The sequence below is a fragment of the Culicoides brevitarsis genome, chromosome 3 (genome assembly GCF_036172545.1).
Source record: "Culicoides brevitarsis isolate CSIRO-B50_1 chromosome 3, AGI_CSIRO_Cbre_v1, whole genome shotgun sequence".
Taxonomy (NCBI): Eukaryota; Metazoa; Arthropoda; class Insecta; order Diptera; family Ceratopogonidae; genus Culicoides; species Culicoides brevitarsis.
Genome location: NC_087087.1, coordinates 1,060,596 through 1,085,831, shown reverse-complemented (window position 1 = coordinate 1,085,831; position 25,236 = coordinate 1,060,596). Strand labels below are relative to the sequence as shown.

Sequence of the window (25,236 nt, the reverse complement as noted above, 5' to 3'; positions counted from 1 at the left end):
TATAAATTTTTATCGTCGTTACTTCAAAAAGTAACTAATTTGACACGTTGTAGAATTTATTTTTATTCAATTTTTACTGCTTTTCATTTTTTTCGTTCGCAAGATGTTTGTTTCCATTAAAATTTTATTTCACACAAAAGAGCTGTTAAAATTTTTTTTTATCTATTTTTTCTCCCCTCCATACAAAATGACTCTCATAATCACAGATTAGCGATTTTCATGTTAATTTTATTCAAATATTGATTTTATTAATGTTTTTAGCGGAAAATGGAGAAAAGATGAACATATTTTGAATAATAATAAAAATTATCCAATCATTAAATTGCAATTAGCTTGAAAATAAAAGTAGAAAATGAGATAGAGAGAGAGAGAAAATGGAAAATATTTCGCTCAAAATTTTATGCAAAATTGAATTAAAATGAGAAATAGAGAGAATCGTCCCTCGGAAAATTTTATTTCTTGCTTTGATAGCTTTTGCTGGTTCCATTTAATAATTTTATTATTACGATTATTATATCAGAGAAGGGGTATCGTTTCAATGTTGGATAATATTCGTATAATAATAATTATAAAATGGAATTTTAATCACATATTAAAGGGGGTAACTAACACACATGCGAAAAAATGTTTGGTATTCATTGAAAATTGTTTTGAGTAATTTGATCGCTTTTTTTTTAAAGTTAAAAATAAAAAAAAATAAAAAAAATTAAAATTAAAAAAAAAATAAAATTAAATTAAAAATTAAATTAAAAAAAAATAAAATAAAAAAATTTTTTTTGAAGAAAAATATTTTTCGAGAAAAAATTTTCATGAGCAAAATGAAAAAAAAAATTTTTTAAATTTAATTTTTAAATAATTTAATTAATATTATTTTAATTTATTTTCATTATATTTAATTTTTTTTTTAATTTCAATATTTTTTTTTCAAAAAATGATAATTTTTCATTATTTTACTTTTTGTAAAAGACAATCCGTTAAACACAATATTTTGTAAGAAATGCATTTGAAACTCGATACCGTTTATGATATGAGGAAATTATTTATAAATAATACTTTATACATGTCGCGTGTATTTATTTTCTATTTTATCGGTTATTTTAGCGCTAAATTGGCAAAACATTTTACGATTATTGTTATTAGTTATTTCGTTGAATATCATAACTTTTCCCGAAAACGTTCCTAAAATCATATTCGGGATCGAAAATTTGCCCTCTGGATAGCTTTTTTGTAATCTAAACCATCGTCGTTGTTTTCTAATTTAAACGTAATGATGTTTCGAACAACGAACGAAATTTATTCGCATTCCATCCATTTTTACTATCATTAAAAAAATGCGAATATTTGATGTCTCTTTTTTATTCGCTTTCAAATATTTCCGCACAAATATTTTCCTTCATTTATTATTTTATATAATAATTTTTTATTATTTCGTTGAAAAGTGTCATCGATGCATCATCCTTTTTTTGCGATATACGGAAAAAGTGCACAAAATATTCATGTTTGAATAATTGTGAGGTTTGTATAATTTATATCCTGTCTCTCTTGCAACACAGAGATAGTTAATGGTTGGTTATGGCTTTAAAATCAGTGTCATAGAGAGGTTATTATTTATATCAGGAAATGGCGTAACATTGTGTGTGAAAGCGTGAAATAATAATGGGTTTCAATCGAATTGGGACACACGAGGTTAGTCTTTTTTTTATAGAAAATTATTTTTTCATCAAAAAAATTTTTATCAATTTTAACTTTTTAATTTAATTTTAAAGTAAATTTTTAATTTTTTTGGATTAAAATAACAAAAAATAATTTTTAACGGTCATTTTTTGAATTGACATTTACAAAATTTTTATCGAAATTTCACAAATTTGTTTTTAACGGTACTTTTTTGAATTGACATTTACAAAATTTGTATCGAATTGTTAAAATTTTGTTTTTAACGGTAATTTTTTGAATTGCCATTTACAAAATTTGTATCGAATTGTCAAAATTTTGTTTTTAACGGTAATTTTTTGAATTGACATTTACAAAATTTGTATCGAATTGTCAAAATTTTGTTTTTAACGGTAATTTTTTGAATTGACATTTACAAAATTTGTTTCAAAATATCAAAATTTTTTGATTTTTTCAATATTTTGTCTTCATTACATCTCATCTCGCTTCAGATATAATTTCCATATAACGCTTCGCTAAAATAAAAAATAAGAACATTAGTGTCGCTCGAAACACCTTTTCATACTTACATGACATTTTCCAATGAAAAAACCGATAATTTCCATGTGCAGAAGCAAAAAAAAAGAACATTTCTATTGAAACACATTTATTTTCAATGATAGTCCTTTCCGTTACTCATAACCCGGTGTGAATGTCCTATGATTGCAATGCAATCCTCTTCTTTTTTGCGCTGCTCTACTAACTCACCGTTATCATTATTTTATTACAGGCAGTCAGACATTTATTCATTTATATGAATGGCGAGAACGCAAAAAACAGCAACAAAACAACAACACGTTGCACACTGAAAATTATGAATACCATAGTTCTAATGAAAATCTATAATAATAATCATACTCCCTCTGGCTTAAACATCGTCGATATTTTTGTGCCATGCTGTCTTCAGCTTTTTTCATGCCGTAACGCTGTGTGTGTGATGTTAGAAATAGAATCAATAATAAAATAATTTCGAAACTGTTGCTTTAAATGGCGGCGTAACAGAAAAAAAAATTGTCGGTATTGACACGCTCAGCTAATTTTTGTTTATAGATGAAGGTGAATTGCTCTTTTGTGCGACACAAACTGACACACAAGACTAAAGCAAATAACATTTTTAATATGTACCTCGCATATCCTTTGCTCAATTTTCATTAGTAGAACGTTCTCGCTCGTCATCAACGTGTGTCTCATCAGATGAAGCAAATTTTTCCTGTCAATGTCCCGGGTATTTATGACTAATTAAAATTGAAATAAAAAGAGAAATTGATACGGATACGTGTCGTCATGTGCTGCATTTCTGGGTTCACAAGAGGCGAATGACATTGGCGATGATCAATATTGACAGCGACGATGCACAACAAAGTAACGTACTTGTCTTTTTCGATGCAAAAAGGGCCCATTTTTGTGATTTTCTTAAATTTTTATGCTTGGTTTGAATTAATTGGAAAAATTGAAAGTTTAATTTTTCATTTTAGGTCCCTTTTTGAAGCTCCAATGATGTTTCCGTCACTGTCGATGAACATCGGGATGATTGCATTTAATATTCACAAAGAAGTAGCGATCGTTATAATTGAAAATTCTTCATAGTAGCAATAATGACATGCGATGACAAACCTACAATGAGAGAAAAAAACGACAATAAAATTGGTATTTTTACAATGGGTTCAAAGAAATTGCTTTGTCCTTTGTCATCGAATCAAATGTTAATTGGAGATTGTTTTGTTTTGCCTCGTACTTGATTATGAAGCAAAACAAGTTACAGAGAGAAAAAGGCAAATTGAAAATCGTAAAGTTGACAACTTTATTGTTGAGAAATTTCCTTATCAACAAGCAAGTTGAACCTTTTTTCTTCGTTTTAGCATTTTTTTTGGCGGCGATGGCGAATAATTGAAGACATTTGTTACTTTCCGCACCTTCGTTTTCTGCTTTTTTTTGGTTTGATGGTCAATGGTTGTTCTGATAAGGAAATTTATGAGAACAAAAGGTGCAAATAAATTGTCCGTCATCCATCTTGTAATAATCGATATATGGTATGCGTGCAAAAAAACGTCTCAATCTGAAACACGTAAGGAAGGAGCAATTAGAAAAAGTTTTTACATTTCAAAAACAATAGAAAAAAAATAATTTTTTTCTTTGTAATTTTGACTGTTAAGACGTTAATGAATTAAAAATTATTAAAAAATGAAATTAAAAAAATGAGAAAAAAATAATTTTGTTTTGTAATTTAAAATATTAAAACGTTAATGAATTAAAAAATAAATTAATATTTAAAAAAAATTAAAAAAAATTTTTTTAAATTAAAAAAAGTTAAAAAATTTTCAAAAAAAAAAAAATTGAGAAAAATATTTTTTTGTTATTTAAACGTTAAGAAATAAGTTAATTAAAAAATTTAAAATTTTTAAATTTTGAAAAATTAAAAAAATAAAAATTAAATAAAAAAAATAAATAAATAAATAAATAAAAAAAAATTGTGAAAAAAATTTTTTTATAAAAATTTTTTGTTATTTTAACTATTAAGACAAGAATTGAAAAAAATAATTTAATGAATTAAATTAAAGAAAATTTATAAAAAAATGAAAAATTATCAAATTTCGTCAGAATAAAATATGAGAAAAATTTTCTTATTGCATCCGCCTTGCGAAGAAAATCTTTCGGATAAAAGTAGGTCCAAAGTCAAGCAATTACTTTTGGCAATATTTCAGACCAATCGACAAATTTACACCTTTTCCTGTGGATTTGTGTGAGCCAATAATAAATTACTATCCTGATTCTGATGAATTTGAGGTCGTTTATATCCGTCTCGGTGCCTTGTATCATCATAAAATGTACTTTGTTAAATAAATAATCAAATTATAAAATTACTTGTGTCTGAGTTGCGGAAAATCGGTAACAATACAACAGCAGCAGTGGATTTCCATTTCAAAAAAGGAAGGTAATTAACTGAAAGTTTGTGTGTTGTTTGTTGGAAAAAGTATAAAGTAAAATTTATAACCACTCTTCGTTCTGCTTCGTTCTGTTCCTCAGTTATGTTTTATGAAGTAATTTTACTTACCGCCACACGAATTTCCATAAAATAGTTTTCAAGTATTTTTCCCCATTGAAGGCAGCAAAAACAGGAAATAGTGGTTAAGTACTTTTGGTTCTTCTCGAAGTTATTCAGAGACCGAAGAAACTTTTTCCAAAAAGGAATATCAAATATTCATGCGACGACGATTCGATCTGTGTTCGCCATTACTCATCGATAACCAAGTCTCTTCGGAAACTCCGTTAGAACGAGCCATTCTTTAATATTTAATGAAATATCATAAATTTCATCATTTTTCGGGTGTTTAAAATGTTTGTCATAAACTAAAGAGCATCAAATTTATCATCGTATCTCCCGTTTTTGTACCTTTTTTGTTTTATCGTAAAATATTTATTAAAACATAAAATTTTATAGTGTGCCGCTCAAACAATGTTTCAAATATGTACTTTCAACCGATATGTAGACTGAAGCTATGCGAAAAACAAAACAAAAAACACATAAAATTCCAATTATCTGAAGAATTGCCTCTTCATAAGTGTGAGTAGATATCCTCCTTTTTCCTCTTTTTTCATACAAATCCATATGAATGGAAAAAATGGAAGCAATGCTGAGGTTGTTGCCATCGTTTAACATCCTATTAACACGTCAAATCATCCGTCGTCGTCATTCAATCACTCAAATCTACTTCTAATCATCATCGTTTCTTTCGCCTGCTTTTTTTTTGTATTTATTACTAAAATCAACAATCTGCAAATTACATGTGTAAATATTTCAAACCGTCGGCATGTCATGCCATATGATTTGTTGAAAGTAAAGTCCTTGTTGTTGTTGTTTTTTTTTTGCTGTTGAGTGGCAACGGATGTGTCTGAATTACTTCTTTATTTGTATTTTTACACCGCGTAACGAGTTTTTATTTTACACTGTTAGAAAAAAAAATCAGTTAGTTAAAATTTCAAATTAATGTAAAATATGATTTTTTTAAAAATATAAAATTTTTCAAAAATATAAATTTTATGAAAAATTTTAAATTAAATTTTAAACATTTTAATTCTAAATGTAAGTTTTCAAAATTTTATTTAAAAAAAAAAAAAAAAAATTATTTTTAAATTTTTAATATTTAAATAAGAAGCTTTTGAAAAAAATGACTTCAAATTTAATAAAAACAAAAATTTTGAAAATTTAAAAATTTAAAGTTTTAAAAAATAAAAATATTTTTTAAAAAGCTTTTAAAAAATTTTAAAAAAAACTTAAATTTTTCAAAAATCTAAGAATGAAAACTTTTTGAAGTTTGATTCATCTAATTAAAAAAATCAAAAAATGTAAAAAAGTTAAATTTTTAATAAAAACTTTTAAAATTTAAATTTAAAACAAAAGAAAATCTAAATTTTTAACTTTTAAAATTTTATTTTTAATTAAAAAAAATTTTTCAAAATTTTAATTAAAAACAAAACTTTCGACCTCATTCTTCAAAAATTAAAAAAAAAACAATTTTTGTTAATTTTTTTTTTGTTTTATATCTCAAGAAAATTATTTTTTATTTTGAAAAAATTGTTAAAAAAATTTAAAATTTTTTTAAAAAATATTAAAATATGATTTTAATGCCTTAAATTTTTTAACAGTGTACTTTGTTCTTTTTATATCGGTAAGTTCTTGTAATAATAATTTTTACCTGTTTTTCTTTCGTATTAAATTTTCATGCATTTTCTTCCACAGAATTTGCGGTTCGACACGATTTGAAGTCTCTTTGCGTCGTTTTTCCGTACATCAAAAGAGCATGTCATCATCAAAGAACATCATCTGACGGCTTTCCCTTCATTACATCACGTGGCTTTTCCAAGTAAGTGTACATCGATAAAACAGACACACATCGTTTAATATATCGACCGACTTTTTACCTATATAGATTCACTTCCAACGGCAGGATACGATGATAAATGGTGTAAACTTCCAATCAATCAATCAAAGTCTGTGTAAAATTTTAATGTGTGTGCAAGGATTGAACGATGCATCATCGAGAAAGATTGCTTCTGGCTCGTGTCTTCTCGACACTCTCTTGTGAAATTGAGATCTTGTGTGAATTTTCAATTTTCCTTTAATCCTCTTTAATGCAAATTATTGCAATTCTTGCCAAATTTTACAATATCCTTTTGTATCGTCTTACAATTTCCTTTTGCAGAATTCAATTTGCCCATCAATTATAGGAGAATATGGAGCTGTTGGAGCACTTGACCAAGAGCAATGTGTTGGAGTATGCGTAAAATTGGTCAATTGATCATACAGGATTAATCAACTTTGCAAAATTTATGGTTACAAAATTGGCTTTTGGATATATTGGATGAACTCGACACAAATTAATGTCTCTGACCTTTGTCTCCGTAGAACTATGTGACAAATTTATCGGTTTTTGGTATGTAAAACTACTCTGTGGGCTAAAAAAGGGTGAAATTATCCTCTTGAGCGATCAAATTTACCTCAAAAAAATAAATTAGCCCTTTAAGAGGTAAATTTGATCGCTTAAGAGGATAATTTGACCCCTTAAGATGTCAAATTATCTTCTTGAGGGATCAAATTTACCTCAAAAAAAATAAATTAGCCCTTTAAGAGGTAAATTTTACATCTTAAGAGGATAATTTGACCCCTTAAGAGGTCAATTTATCTCCTAAAGGGGTTAAATTGACCACTTAAGGGGTTAATTTCACCCTTTTTTCGCCCATAGGGTAGCTACATGATTAAATTGTGCGGTTGGTCACTTTAAATCTGCCTCTGTGTTATACATTCGTTCATGTCGTCATGCAAAAAGTTGTTTTTATCTCAATTCTGTGATAAGCAAGTGTTGTTTTTGCATTAAAATGTGGAGTAAGTCAGTGCCTTTTCAACTCTCAAGCAACCAAGATGAATTACAAATTAAAATTTTTACTATTTTCATGTTTTTTCGCATCCTTAACTGCTGAACAGAACTACGAGTGCAAGGAACATTTGCCTTTTCATGACTATGGATCGTGTCTCATCAACAAATTCGAGCCGGGACGCAATTCTTACAACTTTTTCAGCAACAAAAACCCCAAATTCATCAACAAAGTTCATTTTAATGCATCACGTTATCCCGAACTGCCATCTTTAATCTTCCATACGTTTAAAAATTTGACATATTTGAACGTGACTTCGATGGGCATCGATCATATTGACCCAAAAAACATGGGAGACGCTTCGTCGTTGTTGGATTTGCACTTAAGCAAGAACCGGATCAAGGAATTGTTGGATGAATCATTTGCGGATGCGCCTAATTTGGAGTCTCTGTACCTGTCGAAGAACGAAATAAAAACAATTAGTAAAAATTCGTTCAAAGGATTAGGAGAATTGAGGATTTTAGCGTTGGATAGTAATAAAATTGAAGTTTTGGATAAAGATACGTTCCTGTATAACGCAAAATTGCATCGAATTGACTTGGGAAATAATTTGCTGAAAGAAGTTGATACTTTACTCTTTTTCCCGTGTAAAGTCTTGAAGGAATTAATTATCAACAAAAATCGACTTGTGTCTCTGACACTCGTGTTCGAGTATAATTTCCTCATGAAATTGATCGCGAATCAAAATAAAATTGTAACTCTCACATTGGATGCCGATAAAGTATCTCGTTCGCAAAATACCTCGACTGTCATTCAAGCAATCGAAAATAACATCGAAAATTTCTTCGTTTCCGACAAATATAAGGTAACGGCATTGCATTTGTACAAGAACAAGTTGAAAGATTTTAAGCCGATTTGGAAATTGGAGACGCTTAAATCGCTCAGCTTGTCTTCGAACAGCATCGGGTACGTGAATCAATCATCTTTTGCGAATATGGGAAAACTTGAGGAGCTGTACTTGAGTCGAACGGATCTTTTCTTCAGCGATCCCGATACTTTCAAGGCCTTGAAGCGATTAAAAAAGCTCGATATTGGCTACAATAATTTGAGATTTATTGATTTTATGGATTTTCGCCCGCTTGTGAGTTTAGAAGATTTGGCAATTCATGCGAATGCTCTCACGGATCTCAATGTTCATTCGTTGAAGCAAAGTTTGCCGCATCTCAAGCGGATTTTCATCAGCGGAAATAACTTTTTATGCGATGTGCTTGCGAGGATTGTTGAACATTTAGAACGCGTCGGGATTCAACCAACGGGAGACTTTAAAACTTTGTCGAAAGTCGATGCCAGTAAGATTCATTGTAACCCGAAGCAGGATAATGACGCCGAAATGGTCAACTCACGCGAACAAATGCTCTATTTCGAGGGAAAAATCAGTACGATGATGAAAGAAATGGAACGTCGCATAAACGAGCAGTTTACAGAAATTAGTGAGAAATTTTGTCGTCTCGAGCATTTGTTATCGCAAACAACAACAACGTCGAAGGGCGATACACGCAACTTGAAATCGACGGCGGAATCGTCGCTATGTAGTGACTTTTGAATAATTTTACTTTTTTTTTATCAAAAATTTTGATTCAATGTCGCGACGATATACGATACAAACTGACCGAATATGAACTTAAGCAAAAAAGAACGAGGTAAATAAAAAAACAAGAGTCATATAAAAATTATATGATTTTCCTTTTATGACTCATTTTTTTTTGTGAAGGGTGATGAACATATGCTCAAGTATTTTTTTTTGTGACAGAAAGGCACAAGGCGATTCAAACAATGATCAACATTTACCACAAAACGCATAAAAAGTTTATAACTTTTGACAATTACCGTCTTTATGGAGGGAATCATAACCGCACGTACGAAGCGCCAACACTCGGGCTAATAATAATCATAAAAGAAATTGAAAATATAAGTAAACATTCGTTCATTCGTTCCTCAAGGATAACTAATTCCGGGCTATGGGCGTCGAAATAACACTAAAAGAAAGAAAATTTTATCAAAAAATTATTTCAAAAGTCAAAATCTTTTTCAAAATTTTAAATTTTCTTACCTTTTTAAGTTAAACAATTTTGAAAAAAAATATCAATCGCCTTCCCATGAAACTTGCCCTGAACAATGTTTTTCTTAAAAAAAAAAAAAAAATTTTTTGAAAATTTGGAAAAAAAAAATTTATCTCTTCGTAAAACGCCTTCCCATGAAACTTGTCCTGACCAATGTTTTTCAAAAAAAAAAAAAAAAAAAAAAAAAAATTTTTTTGAAAATTTGGAAAAAAAAAATTTATCTCTTCGTAAAACGCCTTCCCATGAAACTTGCCCTGAACAAGTTTTGACATAAAAAAAAAAAAAAAAAAATTTTTTTTAAATTTTGTAAAAAAAAAATTTATCTAGTTGTAAAACGCCTTCCCATTGAAACTTTGACCTGAGCAATTTTTTTTGAAAAAAAAAAAAAAAAAAAAAAAAAAATTTTTTTGAAAAAAAAAATAAAATTTTCTATAAAAACATAAATATTTAAAAAAATTCAGCTTAAATTGTTTTTTCAAAAAAAAAAAAAAAAAAAAAAAAAAAAAAAAAAAAAAAAAAAAAAAAAAAAAAAATTTTAATTCAGGAAATCAAAGAATTCAAAATTAGTGCCCCCAATTTTTGAAAATTTGGAAAAAAAAAATTTTTTTTCTTCAAACTTTCTTTTTTTTTCTTTTAAATGTTTTGAAGTCCTTTAATAACAATTTTTCATCTTGAATCCCCTTTTTGTCTCCTTTCTGTGTGTAAAAAAGTGATGATCAGATGGGTACTCAACGTTAATGTGTGCAAAATTGTTATGACTCCGTTACTGAAGCGAAACTTTATAACAGAATTTCTCCCAAATGCCTAAATGAACATCCGGCTCTTGAACTTCGTACGTTTCTCAGCGACGAACGCAGGTGTAGTTAATGTCAATTTTTACTATGGTAAGCTTTACTTTCCTTTTATTATGTCATACATATGAGTGAAATGCCTCGAATATGGGAGCGTTAATTTTTTTCTGCGTTCATTTTCCTTCATTTTTTTTTAAAGAAAGAAAAACAAACAACGAGATTATTGCTCGGAATATAAAATTTCACGACAGACATGTGTTGGCATTTCTCACATGTTAATGCGAAAAGGGCTTGGATATTAAAATCATTTGAACTGGAAACGTGAAATTAGAGAGCAAATTGTCTCAACAACTGTTGTCGGGCTTTCTTCTTCGTAAGTGCGTTACTTGTGTCGTTTTTTGTCTCCTCTCGAAATAATTTTGGGCCCTTTTTGACTGAAAAAATGAGTTTATATGCTTGGTTTGGATTAAAAAGTAAAATTTTTAAATGCTTGGTTTGAATTAATTGAAATATTTTGATAACTTTTGTTTGATGAAATGAGCCTAAAGCTGAATCTGTCACTGAAAATGTATCAATATGTTTCCATTAACGTTTCTATTTCAATGCACAATCATCATCATCATCATTAAAATTGTTGTTGTCAAGATGAGGAAGAAGAAGAACTTTCTTGGTCTCTTGCCAAAATGCTAAATAAATTTCGTCTTCTTCCTTTATTGTCTCTCTCCGTTGTTTTGTCCAGATGTGATTTTGAAATTTTATTAAGCGCCATATCTCACGTATGGCAGGTAATATTACATTTCATTAACTCTCTTTTCTCTCTCTTGCTTGATGAATATAATTGTAAAACAAAGGGATTACTTGTGTGTTGATGGATGTACTTTTTGTTATTTCAAGACGCAAGTAGCACAAAGGCAGGTAAAGGAACATGTGAAACGTGATATTTACGAAATTGGATTTATTATAATGTCGTTAGCACAAGAGAAAAGCTCTGAGTTTGCACAAATTTTGATTCGGATTTTTTTTTTGCCTTATTGTTTTGTGCGAAGAAAGGATTCTTTGTTGTCTTGGCAATGTTTGATCTTGAGGTTTGCTGCGAAAGTGACTGAACTTGTGAAATGAAGGACGGACAAAGGTGAAAAATTGCAGTTTTTGAGTTGATATTTTCATCTGAAAAATAATTTTAAAAAATAATAAAAAAAATAAAAAAAATAAAAAAATTAAAAAATAATAAAAATTTTAAAACGTATCACAAAAAATAAAAAAATATAAAAAAAAAAATAAAATTTTTATTTAAATTAAAAAATCTTGAAAAATTTAATAAAAATAAAAATAAAAGAAAATTAAAAAAAATAATAAAAAAATCATTAAAAAAAAAAAAAAAAATAAATCAATTAATTAAAAAAATAAAAAAAAAATTTAAAAAAATAATAAAAAAATTAATAAATAAATAAAAAAAAATTAAAAAATAATAAAAATTAAAAAATAAAAAAATAATAAATAAAAAAAATAACAAATTAAAATTAATAAAATAAAATTTAAAAAAAAATAGTTTATTTATTTAAAAAAATAAATTAAAATAAAAATTAAAAAAATAACAGATACCTAAATATTAAGAATTAAATATTAAGAAAAATAAAATTTAAAAAAAAATTAAAAAAAAAAATTAAAAAAAATAAAAAAATTAAAAAAAAATAAAAAAAATTAAAAAAAATATAAAAAATAAATATAAAAAAATATAAAAAAAAATTATAAAAAAAAATAAAATTTTTATATAAAAAAATGATTAGCATCATAAAAAAATTAACATAAAAAAGGAGCATCGTAACCATCTCATATTTACAACATAAAACTTACCATCAAAGTGCATGTCGTCGTGTGCATTTATTGTCCCCCGCCTACACACTAATTAAAATTGATGAGGTGTAAAATTATGTGTGCAGCATTGGAGTTTTCATAACGACCATGATGATGATAATAATAATAATAAAACCAATCTAAAACAAATGTCGTACCTGCTGTTGCACGCCGTCGTCGTCGTTGTTTATTCTGGTCAATAATAATCGTGTTGGGTGTTTGCATATTTGGACAAGTTGTGGATACCATTAGTGTGATTAGCTGTGTGTATTTGTAAAATATTTGCATTATTTATCCCTGAACCCAAATTTACATCATTTCACGAAAGAGAAGCAATGAGGTCACGTTTTGTCGTAATTGATTTTTATTGTCTGCAAGAAGTTTTGCTTCGTAAATTAGATGAAAATTGCTTTTTTTCCTGCATTTCGTCTGGAATAATAGAAAAATTTTCCTCTTTACAATAAATTAAGTTCACCTTGGAGCTCGAATTGCTCGAAGAAAAGTAAGAAAGGTTGGCAAATTGAATTTTATTCAAATATATTTACTTCCATTTGAACGTTTTGTGCAGCCAAAGGAATCAAAATATGAATTTAGGGATGCAAGTCATGCATATTCCGTTTTTTATTGCATTAGGCTCAATTTGAAACGAGAACTTTTCTCTCTTGAAGACTTCTTCGGCTTTCATTTTGTCAAAAAATTCACCTGAAATGACAAAAATTCGTTAATTTTGGTAAAATTTTTTATTGAAATGTATTTTTAATCATGAGTGAAAACGTTTTTTATTACCTTCCAAAAAGTTTTTCCTTGTAAACCATCAAAAAGTCCATTAAAACAATATTTTAACGATACAATAAAATATTAGGGGCCCAATTGGCTCATAAAAAAGTACATTTTAGGGGGATTCATTAACGAAAAAAACTAAAACATTTCGTAATTAAAGCGAAAAATGTCATTTCTCAGTTTTTTTGTTCACGCACACAGTTGCTTAATCCGTTTTCGGAGCAAGTTGAGCAACCCCTTAAGTAGTCTTAACACTTACCGCACTCACATAACTTTTCATTCGCATTTTCATGCACTCGAGAGAAACAACATTGTCATGCATTTGCTCCCAAAATCCCATTTTAAATACACTTTATGATGGTTTCCGCATAGAAAAAGAGGTATTAGCTACGAAAAAAGGTATAAACAACACTTTCTGTAGACAAATTTTTAGACCATAAAATATTCTTTTTTTTTTTTTTGCCTCAACCGAAAAAAAAAGTTTGCATCTGCTTCCAATTTTTGCCTCACCTACTTTACTTTTGCTCGAATGAAACAACCGCATGCACGAAAATTTTCACCAAACATCGTGTGTGAGCTGCGAATCCCACAAAAGGAAAGAGACAATTTGCAAGCGACGTCGACATGGAATTTTTTTGAACAACGAACGACGTTTCCCACAGAGAAATCATCGTAAAATACTTAATGCATCAATAACAAACGCTCAATAACTATCTACCAAGGCATGCGAACGAACGAGGGAAATGAATTGTGTGAGACTCACTGATTTTTTTTTCGTCGTCGTCGTCGTGCCTAACGAACGAACACACACTTTTGGCATCACGATGTCATAGACAATAAGGATAAAATTGAGAAATTTAAATTTTTGAACTTCTCGTTGTCTTTTCCTCGTCTAAAGGGTTTTCATTTTGTGTATTTGGGATTTCGCTCCTTGTGTATCTGCTCGAGTGTGATGATGATGATGACGACGAAAACATCGACATGGCAGAAAATTGGGTAGGAGGATGTGACAATCATGTTTATTTTTCTGTAAAGAAAAAAAAACAAAATTGAGAGATTTGGAAGCGGAAATTGTTCGTTTATTCTAAAATTGATATGAATAGTGAAAAATAAATAAAATTGCTGACAATCGATATCAAAGTGAATTTTCAATTTCAATATAAGAAATAAATAAAAATTAATAAAAAAGTGAAGAATAAGATAAAAAATAAAAAAAAAATAAAAATTATTAAAAAAAAAATATAAATTAAAATTAAAAGAAAAAAATAAAATATGAGAAAAAATAATTAGAAAAATTAAAAAAAAAATATAAAAAATAAAAAATAATAAAAATTGAAAAATAAAAAATTAAAAGTAAAAATTTAAAAAAAAAATTAGGAAAAAATAATCAGAAAAATAAATTGGAAATAAATAAAAATTTTAAAAAATTAATAAAAAAAAAAATATAAAAATATAGGTTATAAATAATTTATAATAAAAATTTAACAAAAAATTAAAAATTATTAAAAAAAATAAATTATTATCAAAGAAAAAAATTAAAAATATAATTTTATGTTTTGTTATAAAATTAATCAAATACAAATTCTAAATTTTTTGTACAAAAACTTTATTTGCTTGGCTTGAATTAATTGCAAAAATGCAACAAAATTGACTTTATCGGAAATTCACACGAAAACAAAAATTATTCGAACATTTCACAAAATTTTACTGACTCACGTATTTGCGATCGAAATATCGAGTAATAACCTCGACATAAAAAATTATTTGATTTAGTTACTTAGAGAAGTGCCGTGCCATGCAAAAGTAGAAACTTTGTAACAAGAGGCTTGACAAAAAAAAACTTCGAGGCATTAATACCCCGAGTAATAGATAAAGATAATAAAAATTTTGAATACAAAAAAATCGTAGAAGAGAAAAAAAAAGTTTTATCCAAGCAGAAAATACTTGAGGTAACGAAGGAGAGACATAAAACTGCATTATCATAAATTTTTATGTCTGTTATGGAAAAATCATAAAACATTTCTTGTCGTACGTATGGAAAAAAGGGCAAATTCAATTCACTTTTGAAACAATTTTTTTTATTATTATGATAAGAGAACGTGATGTCACGTCATTGTCTTACTCGTAACTTTTTCTTCTTCGTCTTCCATAGTGCGAGCGAAATTACTGACGCACAAAATTTATCGGAAAATGCTCACTGACTTGATTTCGCAATGAAAAAAAGACCAACAGGTTTGTCATTCAAAGACGAAAAAAATGCCAACAAAGAGGTTAAGAACCTTTGGTTATGTTAATTTCGAACAAAAAAACACTTTTATGAAAAGTACTTCAAAAAAAAAAGTAAAAACAATCCAGACTGTCAATTATTTTTGTGCACTCACACCTAAATTTTTAATTACATCTTCCGCTGCCATTTTTTGTTCCATCATAATTTTGCAACGATCTCCGATTTTAAGCACTGCAAGTAATTGCACTTTTTTTGCATGCAAATTTTTTTCTGCAATGAAATGTTGAGAACAATTGCCTGCGTTTTATTTTTTTTTTCGGAGAAATTTGTCGTTCCCTTTTTTTTTTTCCAAAAAATATTAATCACTCAAGAAGGAATTTTCGTTGATTGGTGTCGATGACAAGAGTTCGTTAGCCCGTTGTTTTCTCCGTCAAAACGTGACTGATTAGCAGTTGTCTGCACAGAATTTCCCGAAAAAAGTGTCTTGAACGATGATTGATTGGCTTTTCATGTCGGGATGGACTTAATATGTGTCGAAACTTTTGCACGTTTGATCTTTAATTTTGCTTGTAAAAAGTTTTTCCCTCATGTGAAACGAGAAAAAATGAGTTTTGTTTTTCCCTCGTATCCCTTAGATTCTGAAAAGCAAGAGAAAAAAAAGGAAATTGAATGAAATTTTTCATAATTTAGTTACAGCCGACTTTTTGTTGTTTAATATGTAACTCACGTTTGCTCCTATTCATCATCTTGTAACAGAATACTTCGCTTTGATTTTTGAAATTCATCCAGTTGGTATTCAAATTTATTCAGTTCAGAGAAAAAAAAAATGCCTTCGCAGCGGGAAATCCTTCACAGTTGGCGCTGTTGACATTTCCTGAGCTCAGCAGATTTCTGAAACCAAATAAAATAAAAAACTTTTAAAGCCGAAAACTATTTTAACTCGCGAAAATTAAACACAAAAGTACCTCATTAATACTTTAAAACTCTCCAGCTGCTTAAAAAATGACAAATTTCGTGTGTATGCGGTTTATGAGCGTCGACGTCGTAATAAAAGGAAGACTCTTGATCTCGGGAGTAAAGCGGAAAGTTACAGCATTTCATTATAATAAATAATGTGCCATATGCCTAATACATAAATAATGGGAAAACACGTTCGTTCGTTGGATTTTTCCTTTTTCGCACTCAAAGTCCCGCATCCGTATGCTAAAATAAAGAAATAAAATTTTAAAAACCTCTTTTTTTGTTTTTTTTTTTTTTTGTTACCTTTCGTCTTCTTGACATCTCTCCGTGTGATAGCTTCATGAATTTCTGGCAAATAGACAGAAAGTTAATGCATTTACATAGATATTAAAAAGATACTTTTTTACTTTTCCTCGGGATCCTTGGAGATTCTGCTTTATTTTTATTTTTTTAAAGATGATATTTTTTTTTTGCTTCTCAGGTGAGCGTCGTTCGTTGGTTGGTGTCTCATTAAAATTAAGGATTATGCAAAAATTTTGTTTTTTTTTTTGTTTTTGTTTAATGTCTCTCGAGTGTTTGTGATGTTGTTATTCATTGCAAACGATTTTCTTCTAAATGGTGTGCGATGCATTCATTATGGCTCCTTCTTCGTCGAAAAAAAAACAACACAGAATTAAAATTTATGTGCGGTTTCTACATTTTCTTCATTTTTTTCTTCTGAAGGGTGACCAATTTTTCGCTGTTTGAAATGAAAATCAAAAATAAAGTTCAAAATTTTTGAACATAAAATAAATTTTAAATAAAAAAAATTTTTTTTCAAATTTAAAAAAATAAATTAAATTTTATTTAAAAAATTAAAAAAAAAATTTTAAATAAAATTTAATTTTTTTTAAATAAAATTTTATATAAATAAATAAAAAATTTATAAAATAAAAAAAAATATAAAATATTTTAAAATAAAAAAAAAATTATAAAATATTTTAAAATAAAAAAAATAAAATAATTAAATAAAAATATTTTTTTTTAAATGAAAAAATAAATTTTTAAAATAAAACTTAAATAATAAGTTCAAAAAAAAAAATTAAAATAAAATAAATAAAATAAAAAAAAAATAAATAAATAAAATAAAATAAAAATAAAAAATAAAATTTTAAAATAAAAATATTTTTTTAAATAAAAAAATAAATTTTAAAAAATAAATTCAAAAAAATTTAAAATAAAATTTAAAAAATAAATTCTAAAACATTTAAAATATAATTTAAATAATAAATTCGGCCTAAAAGTGAATGTTTAAGAGACATCCTAAAAAATATTTTTCATTTGAAGATCTTGACTTTTTAAGAAGAGTAACAAAGCAGTAATTAACGTTGACTCACAAAACCGTTCTTTCTTTGACCATTCGGATGTGTTGAGATTTTCCAAAAGCTTTTTTTGTTTTTTTCTCAAAAAAACGTAATTACAGTTCTTTCATATTTCCCTCGATATTTCCTGATTTAAGGTTATTGTGTGCACTGAAGTCCATCGCAAAAGAATTGAAAAGGATTAAAATCCAAGTTTTTGAACAACTTTGCATCCAAATGAACTGAAAATAAAACAAAAGTTGCAATTATTTTACATAAATTACCGATTTAAAACAATTATTTCAACACTTTTCTCTACTTTTCTGCCATTATTGCAGCAATGGATTGAGCAATTAACATAAAAAGTCTACGAGATAATTTTTCATTTTCAACTTTTTTTTTCTTAAAAAGGGACATTCGTTTGTTTGTGTGCATTTTCTTACAGAAAAAATAATAAAAATTAGTTGAACAATCATGAATAATGACACTGAATTAGAGTGCATTTCTCTCTTTTTCTTCTGTCATGTAAAATAAATTACTTCAAGAAGCACAAAAAAAACTTTGTGATCATAATAATTGTAATAATAATAAATTGAAAGTTTTCTGGAAGGAAAATTTTCGAATGTTACAACGTTAATTTATGTCCTCGTTGAAATAAAAGTGGGATGATAATAAAAAAGTTATTAATTTTCTTGCACAACTTTATCTTGGGCGTGCACAAAATCATCTCTTGATTGTCCCAAATGATGTCTCGACGAGTTTCTTTTCATCAATTGTCTTTAAAAAGGCACGAAAGGGAGTGAAAGTGATGAAATTTTATAAATAAATAACCTTTTCACGAATGACTTGCTTCAGTCTAAGAGGATTTTGCGTCTTTTTTGTATTGGATGACTTTTATTTTTCATCAAAAGCTGCTTATCGGGTGTAGGGATGACGAAAATTCAACAAAGTTTAAATTTTTCACACAGTTTGCTCACGAAAGAGTGTCAAATATTGCCTGAAAAGAAAAAAAAAATAAAAAATTCAGTTACTCTTAACACTTTTTTTTTGTGAAAATTCAATTCCGAAATCAATGCAATTGCAACAAACACACATTTTTATTGCCGATGGGTAAAAATTTGTTGTCTAAACATATCGGAGTGAATTTTTTTTTATTTTATTGTTTTATCGAATTTTTATCTTTTCGTCGTTTCGTTGCTTGCCTTTCCTTTTTTTCAATATTTGATTATTTTTATTATTTATTTATGATTTTCGCTTGAAATCGAAAACTTGTTCAAAAATTTACTGAAAAAATATTTCTCTCAGGAGCTTAACCTTTTTTGAAAAGTATCATGATTCTCCATCGCAAAAAAAATTCAAAAAGTCACGACATTATGCGATTACATAAATTCTCGGAACATCTTGACAGTATGCAATTTGACTCTGTTTAACCAAAAAATGTCGAAAAATATAAATATTTGAATGTAAAATATTTTACAAGGCACTTTTAGCAGCAAAATTGAACGAAATGAACACGAAAATGCAATTGCTCTGTCGACTTGTTGGGCAGATACACGAGCTTCGGTGTCTTCTAACTCATTTCCTTTGCATGTTTTTCCTGTGACAGTTCAAATATCGACATTTATTTTATTATAATAATATTTCTCTGCCTCGTGTTCTGCATGAATTCTAAAAAAAATGAAAAAATATAAAGGAATTTAGTTTTTTTTTCTTTAATTTTAATTTTTATAATGTCAAAAGAGAATTATTTTCATATTTTTTTATTTCTGCTATGTGTGTTATTTTATCCTCACATATAAATATTTAATATTACTGTCTCGTGCCATCCAGGTAGAGGCCTGATGTGCATAACACAAAGAGATTGTCATTTTATTTTCATAGAACGAGTGATATATTAATACAAATTTTTATTCGCATTTGGGAAAAATATACAAAAAAAAAAAAAAATTGTTAAAAAAATTATTATTAAAGCAAGCAAGCTGACGTGCCTCAAACTCTCTCGGCTTAGAATCAAGAGATTTTTCATAAATTGAATTTTATACATTTTTTCGTATTCAATATTCATCCGTTTTGCGATATTGTCGACAGAACATGCATTTTTAATGTTAGAGAAAGGCAAAGTGAATCTCGTTGCACAAAAACGAAATGAGACACAAAAGACTCGTATTTTCATAATAAATAAATATTTATATTAAAAAGCGCCATTTGTAACATTTCGGATTCGGACTTTATCAATTCACTTCAGAAAGAAAAAAAAATTTAAAAAAAATATAAAAAAAAATATTAAAAAAAAATATAAAAAATATTAAAAACAAAATATTTATAAAAAATACAAAAATTAAAAAAAAAATAATTTTTTGTAATATTTTTTTTTATTTTTTTTTTAATTTTTTTAAAATTTTTTTTTTAATTTTTTTTAAATTTTTTTTTTTTAAATTAAATTTTTTTTTAAATTTTTTTTATATTTTTTTTACATTTTTTTAATATATTTTTTAAATATTTTTTTTTATTTTTGACTTTTTAGTGTTCTTTCATTTAAGAAATATTTTCTTAATTATAGGGAAAGAGAAAATTTTCGGAAGTGAGTTAAAGGAAAATTTATATAAAATGCAAAAAAAAACATTAATATAAAATTTTCATGAACTCGAGTCAATTCAACCACTTTTTCAACAATAAATTTACCTGTCAATGACAACAAAATTTCAACAAAATTAGTGGTTTTTATTGTTGTTGCTGCTGCTGCGGATGATCATTTGTCCTCCCCCATCCAATGTTGTCGCTGCATGCTCGATGTTGATAAAAACAAATAAAAATATTTCATTTTTTTTCGTTTCGCGGGGTGTCATGTTGGTCCATCGCTGTAAAATTGTGCAGTTTTATCGTAAAAATGGACATTTTTGGTATGCGGCGTAATTATGTGGCGACCAAACCATCATTATGTGTGTTAATATTTGCCCGTATCTGAATTTTTGCGGTAAATCTGTTGTAAATTATTTATTTATTACAAATGTGTGCAGCAAATTATTCATCATCACATTTTTTTCGGAAAAAAATATTGTTTGTTTATGTACTTACTAAATGTTAAAATGACAAAAAGTGGGTAATATCCGTAATTCTTTGTCCATAAAGCATGTTGGAGTGACAAAAAACGCACAAACAATGGACAATGAAGCAATTAACGTCGAAAACAAAAGCTTTTGAGTCTCTCGAGACCTGAAAATATATTCGATCATTTAGTTATTGAAGGTAAAATGGAGAAGTTTGTACCTATTTTGGCGATATTTTTGATGACGATTGCAAAATCGCAGTGTCAGGTAAGAAATTTCCTCAAAAAATTTTAAAATATTAATTTTTCTTGTAGCAAAGATTCGCTGCGGGAAACGAAATGTGTCAAATGAGGCTCCAAACGTCGATCAAATGTCCCAATACGGATGCTCTTTCGTGTTGCATGTATCCAGAATTGTTCCTGAAGAAGATCAAAAGAGAATGTAAGAATAATGCATTGGAAGTTACGAACCAAGATGGATCAAAATCGTATTATGAGGATTCTGTAAGAAATTTTTTTAATGATTTTTATGAAAATTTTTATAATATTTTGTTTCAGTGTTTCATCACGTGTCTCTTTAAACACTCGGGATTCAACCCAAATACGAATATTACCGCAGATTTCTTTAAAAAAGCAATTCCTGCTAATTCAGAAGTCTTTAAAACGTATTTGATGTATGCTGATGAGACGCTTGAACGATGCAAAGGATTTTGTGAGTCATATTTTTTTAATTTTTTTTTTTACAAAAAAATTCTTTAGAAAAATTTTTTCTCCTTTAAAATTAATTTAATTTTTTTCTTTAAAAAAAATATGCTTTTAAAAAATATAAAAATTTTAAGGAAAAAAAAATTTTTTGACAAAAAAAAACTTTGAGAAAACAAAAAAACATACCTTTTGACTAAAAAAATTATTTAAAAAAAATTATTTAAAAAAAAAAAAAAAATATTTAAAAAAAATTATTTAAAAAAAATTATTTAAAAAAAATATTAAAAACAATATCTCAAAAAAAAATAATAAAAAAAATTATTTAAAAAAATTATATTTTTTAAAAATTCAGTTTCTCAATTTTTTGGCAAAAAAAAATTTTCTGTATAAAGAATTAATTTTTTAATATTTTTTTTTTTGTTTTTAGATGGTTACGCAAGTCGATCTCAGGAGTTTGCAGGACTCTATCGGAAGACATTGAACAAACTCGACACAAAACGCCCCTTATGTAACATGAAACTTGCCGCTGTTTGGGATTGCTATCACATGTTTTTGATGGAAAAGTGTCCATTCCTCATTCAAACGGATGAATGTTCCAACATGCAAAATGTCTTGAATCGTTGCTATACTTGGGGGTCTGAGTAACGGGCTGTTAATTAAATTTCATTCCTTTCATCTTTCTTCCTTCCCTCTGCTTCCTTGATGACAAAGAACAAACAAAGACACTTTGCGAAGCGACACAAAGGACATAAATTGTTCATTTAGCCACACATCACGCACCTATTAATTTAATAAAAGGTAGATTGAAGAAGAAGAAGACAAAAACAAAAGAACAAAGTCTCTTACCTGCAAGTTCTGACAATGTTTGCTTTTTGCCAAGACGTGCACGAATTAAGACGCAAGAAGAAGTTAAATCACTTAGAAAGTACCATCATTGCTTGTAATATCATGTGATGATGAAATTTCTCTTCACTCTTGTCTTTTCTCTGAGTAACGAACAGGTGAACGATACAAATTACAATATTTACTCTGTTGCTTTGATTGAAAACTCTTCTGATGCCTCTGCATCGACTCTTTTCCTTTTTACTGCGTAACGTTAAAAGGGACACGAACGAACAATTTAATTGAATTAAAGTCAATTAAACTCTGTGAACTGTGAAGAGAACAATATCAACTTCATGTTTCGACTTTTTGCGACTTTCCATGTAAAACAAAAAAAAAATGTTCAGACAAAGCCTCCCTAACACTTGCCAACCACAAATAATTTAAGAAACAAATAAAAACGGGTGCAAACTTTTGTTTGTTTATTCTTGTTTATTTCTCAAAAGAAAACAATTTAAAAGTTTTCACACAAACACACACACGTAGGAAAAAGTTCAAAAGCAAGAAACGAGAGATTCAACCACAGATATTACTTGTGTATGTGTCTCCGTTTTATTGTTGTGTGAAATCGAAATTGTTTTGCCTGTGCGAGGATTTGGCTTGAAACAAGAGAGAAGAAAAAACGACACGGAGACACATTTTAGTGCAAGCAATGTCTCTCTACTTTATATTTTAATATAATATTCTGTCGTATGCTCGTCGCATGTAACACTAATTTAACGATGAATGAGTCGCTCTAAGTCTATGTTTGTGCAACGTGAGGTAAATTTGCGAGTAGGCAACTTTTTCGTCTTCGAATCGGAGAATTTTTGTGAGAAAAACCGCAAAAAACACGAACGACATGCATTCAATGTGCTTTAATTGAACTAAAAAAAAAACAGGCCAGCTAACAAAAAATTCATAAGTATTGCTGATCAAAGAGACTTGGCTAACAAAAGGCTCTTATTTCCATAAAATCCTCTTTTTGAGGAACAAGTCGAGAACATCATCGATGATTCCAAGCCCAATCATTGGTTTAAATTCGTTTCTTTTTGGCACTCCAATTGTTTTTAGCGTCTTAGCTATCTTATTTTTCGTATTTTTTACGTTGACGACTCTTTGCAGGTACCCCTCGAAAACCTTTAAAAGATAAAAAATGATTAATTTCAAAAATTTTTTACCGCATTTCGAAGAAAAAATTTTTGTCAAATCTTGTTCCAAATGGATAAAAATTTGTCAGAGAGCTCTAATTTATCATTTTTAATCATTTTATAACTCAAAACTGCAAAAAAATTGAAACTGAAAAAAATTTTCCTTTGACATAGTTTTGTTTTTAAAAACTAAATCAAGAGCAAAAAAACTGTGTCAAAAACTGTGTCAAAGCAATTTTTGTCAAATTTTGCTTCAAATCGATAAAAATTTATCAGAGGGGCTCTAATTTATCATTTTTAATCATTTTATAACTCAAAACTGCAAAAAAATTGAAACTGAAAAAAAATTTTTTCTTTGACATAGTTTTGTTTTAAAAACTAAATCAAGAGCAAAAAAACTGTGTCAAAAACTGTGTCAAAGCAATTTTTGTCAAATTTTGCTTCAAATCGATAAAAATTTATCAGAGGGGCTCTAATTTATCATTTTTAATCATTTTATAACTCAAAACTGCAAAAAAATTGAAACTGAAAAAAAAAATTTTTTCCTTTGACATAGTTTTGTTTTGAAAACTAAATCAAGAGCAAAAAAACTGTGTCAAAGCAATTTTTGTCAAATTTTGCTTCAAATCGATAAAAATTTATCAGAGGGGCTCTAATTTATCATTTTTAATCATTTTATAACTCAAAACTGCAAAAAAATTGAAACTGAAAAAAAAATTTTTCTTTGACATAGTTTTGTTTTAAAAACTAAATCAAGAGCAAAAAAAAAACTGTGTCAAAAACTGTGTCAAAGCAATTTTTGTCAAATTTTGCTTCAAATCGATAAAAATTTATCAGAGGGGCTCTAATTTATCATTTTTAATCATTTTATAACTCAAAACTGCAAAAAAATTGAAACTGAAAAAAAATTTTTTCTTTGACATAGTTTTGTTTTAAAAACTAAATCAAGAGCAAAAAAACTGTGTCAAAAACTGTGTCAAAGCAATTTTTGTCAAATTTTGCTTCAAATCGATAAAAATTTATCAGAGGGGCTCTAATTTATCATTTTTAATCATTTTATAACTCAAAACTGCAAAAAAATTGAAACTGAAAAAAATTTTTTTCTTTGACATAGTTTTGTTATAAAAACTAAATCAAGAGCAAAAAAACTGTGTCAAAAACTGTGTCAAAGCAATTTTTGTCAAATTTTGCTTCAAATCGATAAAAATTTATCAGAGGGGCTCTAATTTATCATTTTTAATCATTTTATAACTCAAAACTGCAAAAAAATTGAAACTGAAAAAAAAATTTTTCTTTGACATAGTTTTGTTTTAAAAACTAAATCAAGAGCAAAAAAACTGTGTCAAAAACTGTGTCAAAGCAATTTTTGTCAAATTTTGCTTCAAATCGATAAAAATTTATCAGAGGGGCTCTAATTTATCATTTTTAATCATTTTATAACTCGAAACTGCTAAAAAATTGAAACTAAAGGGTCATGAGAAGTACGAAAATGTGAATTGAGGAGAACAAAATGTTTTTCTTTTTTTACCGAAAATCTAAAATTTTTTTTTTGAAAATTCAAAGCGTTTTAAAAATTAAACTTAAAATTGTGAAAAAGTTTGTTCGAAAAGACAACTTTTGACTGTTCAAAGCCATTAACGAACAATTTCTCAAAAGGAATTTTCCATGTAAATGCATCGGTTTAGTTAAAAACTAAATCAAGAGCAAAAAAACTGTGTCAAAAACTGTGTCAAAGCAATTTTTGTCAAATTTTGCTTCAAATCGATAAAAATTTGTCAGAGAGCTCTAAACTTTTATAACTCAAAACTGCAAATCAAGAG

At 27.5% G+C, this 25,236-nt stretch overlaps 1 protein-coding gene across 1 annotated transcript; it reads left to right on the top strand.

Annotated features, from left to right (window-relative positions):
- Positions 1-7,627: 7,627 nt before the first annotated feature.
- On the top strand, positions 7,628-9,553 carry LOC134833502 (leucine-rich repeat-containing protein 15-like). Its single transcript, XM_063847827.1, has 2 exons — positions 7,628-9,281; positions 9,392-9,553. The coding sequence occupies exon 1, from the start codon at positions 7,628-7,630 to the stop codon at positions 9,182-9,184; it is 1,557 nt and encodes a 518-aa protein (XP_063703897.1). The 3' UTR covers positions 9,185-9,281; positions 9,392-9,553.
- The last annotated feature ends 15,683 nt before the right edge of the window (positions 9,554-25,236 follow it).

Coding starts and splice junctions, on each gene's coding strand:
- LOC134833502 (XM_063847827.1), top strand. CDS start 7,628: ATGAATTACAAATTAAAATTTTTACTATTTTCATGTTTTTTCGCATCC.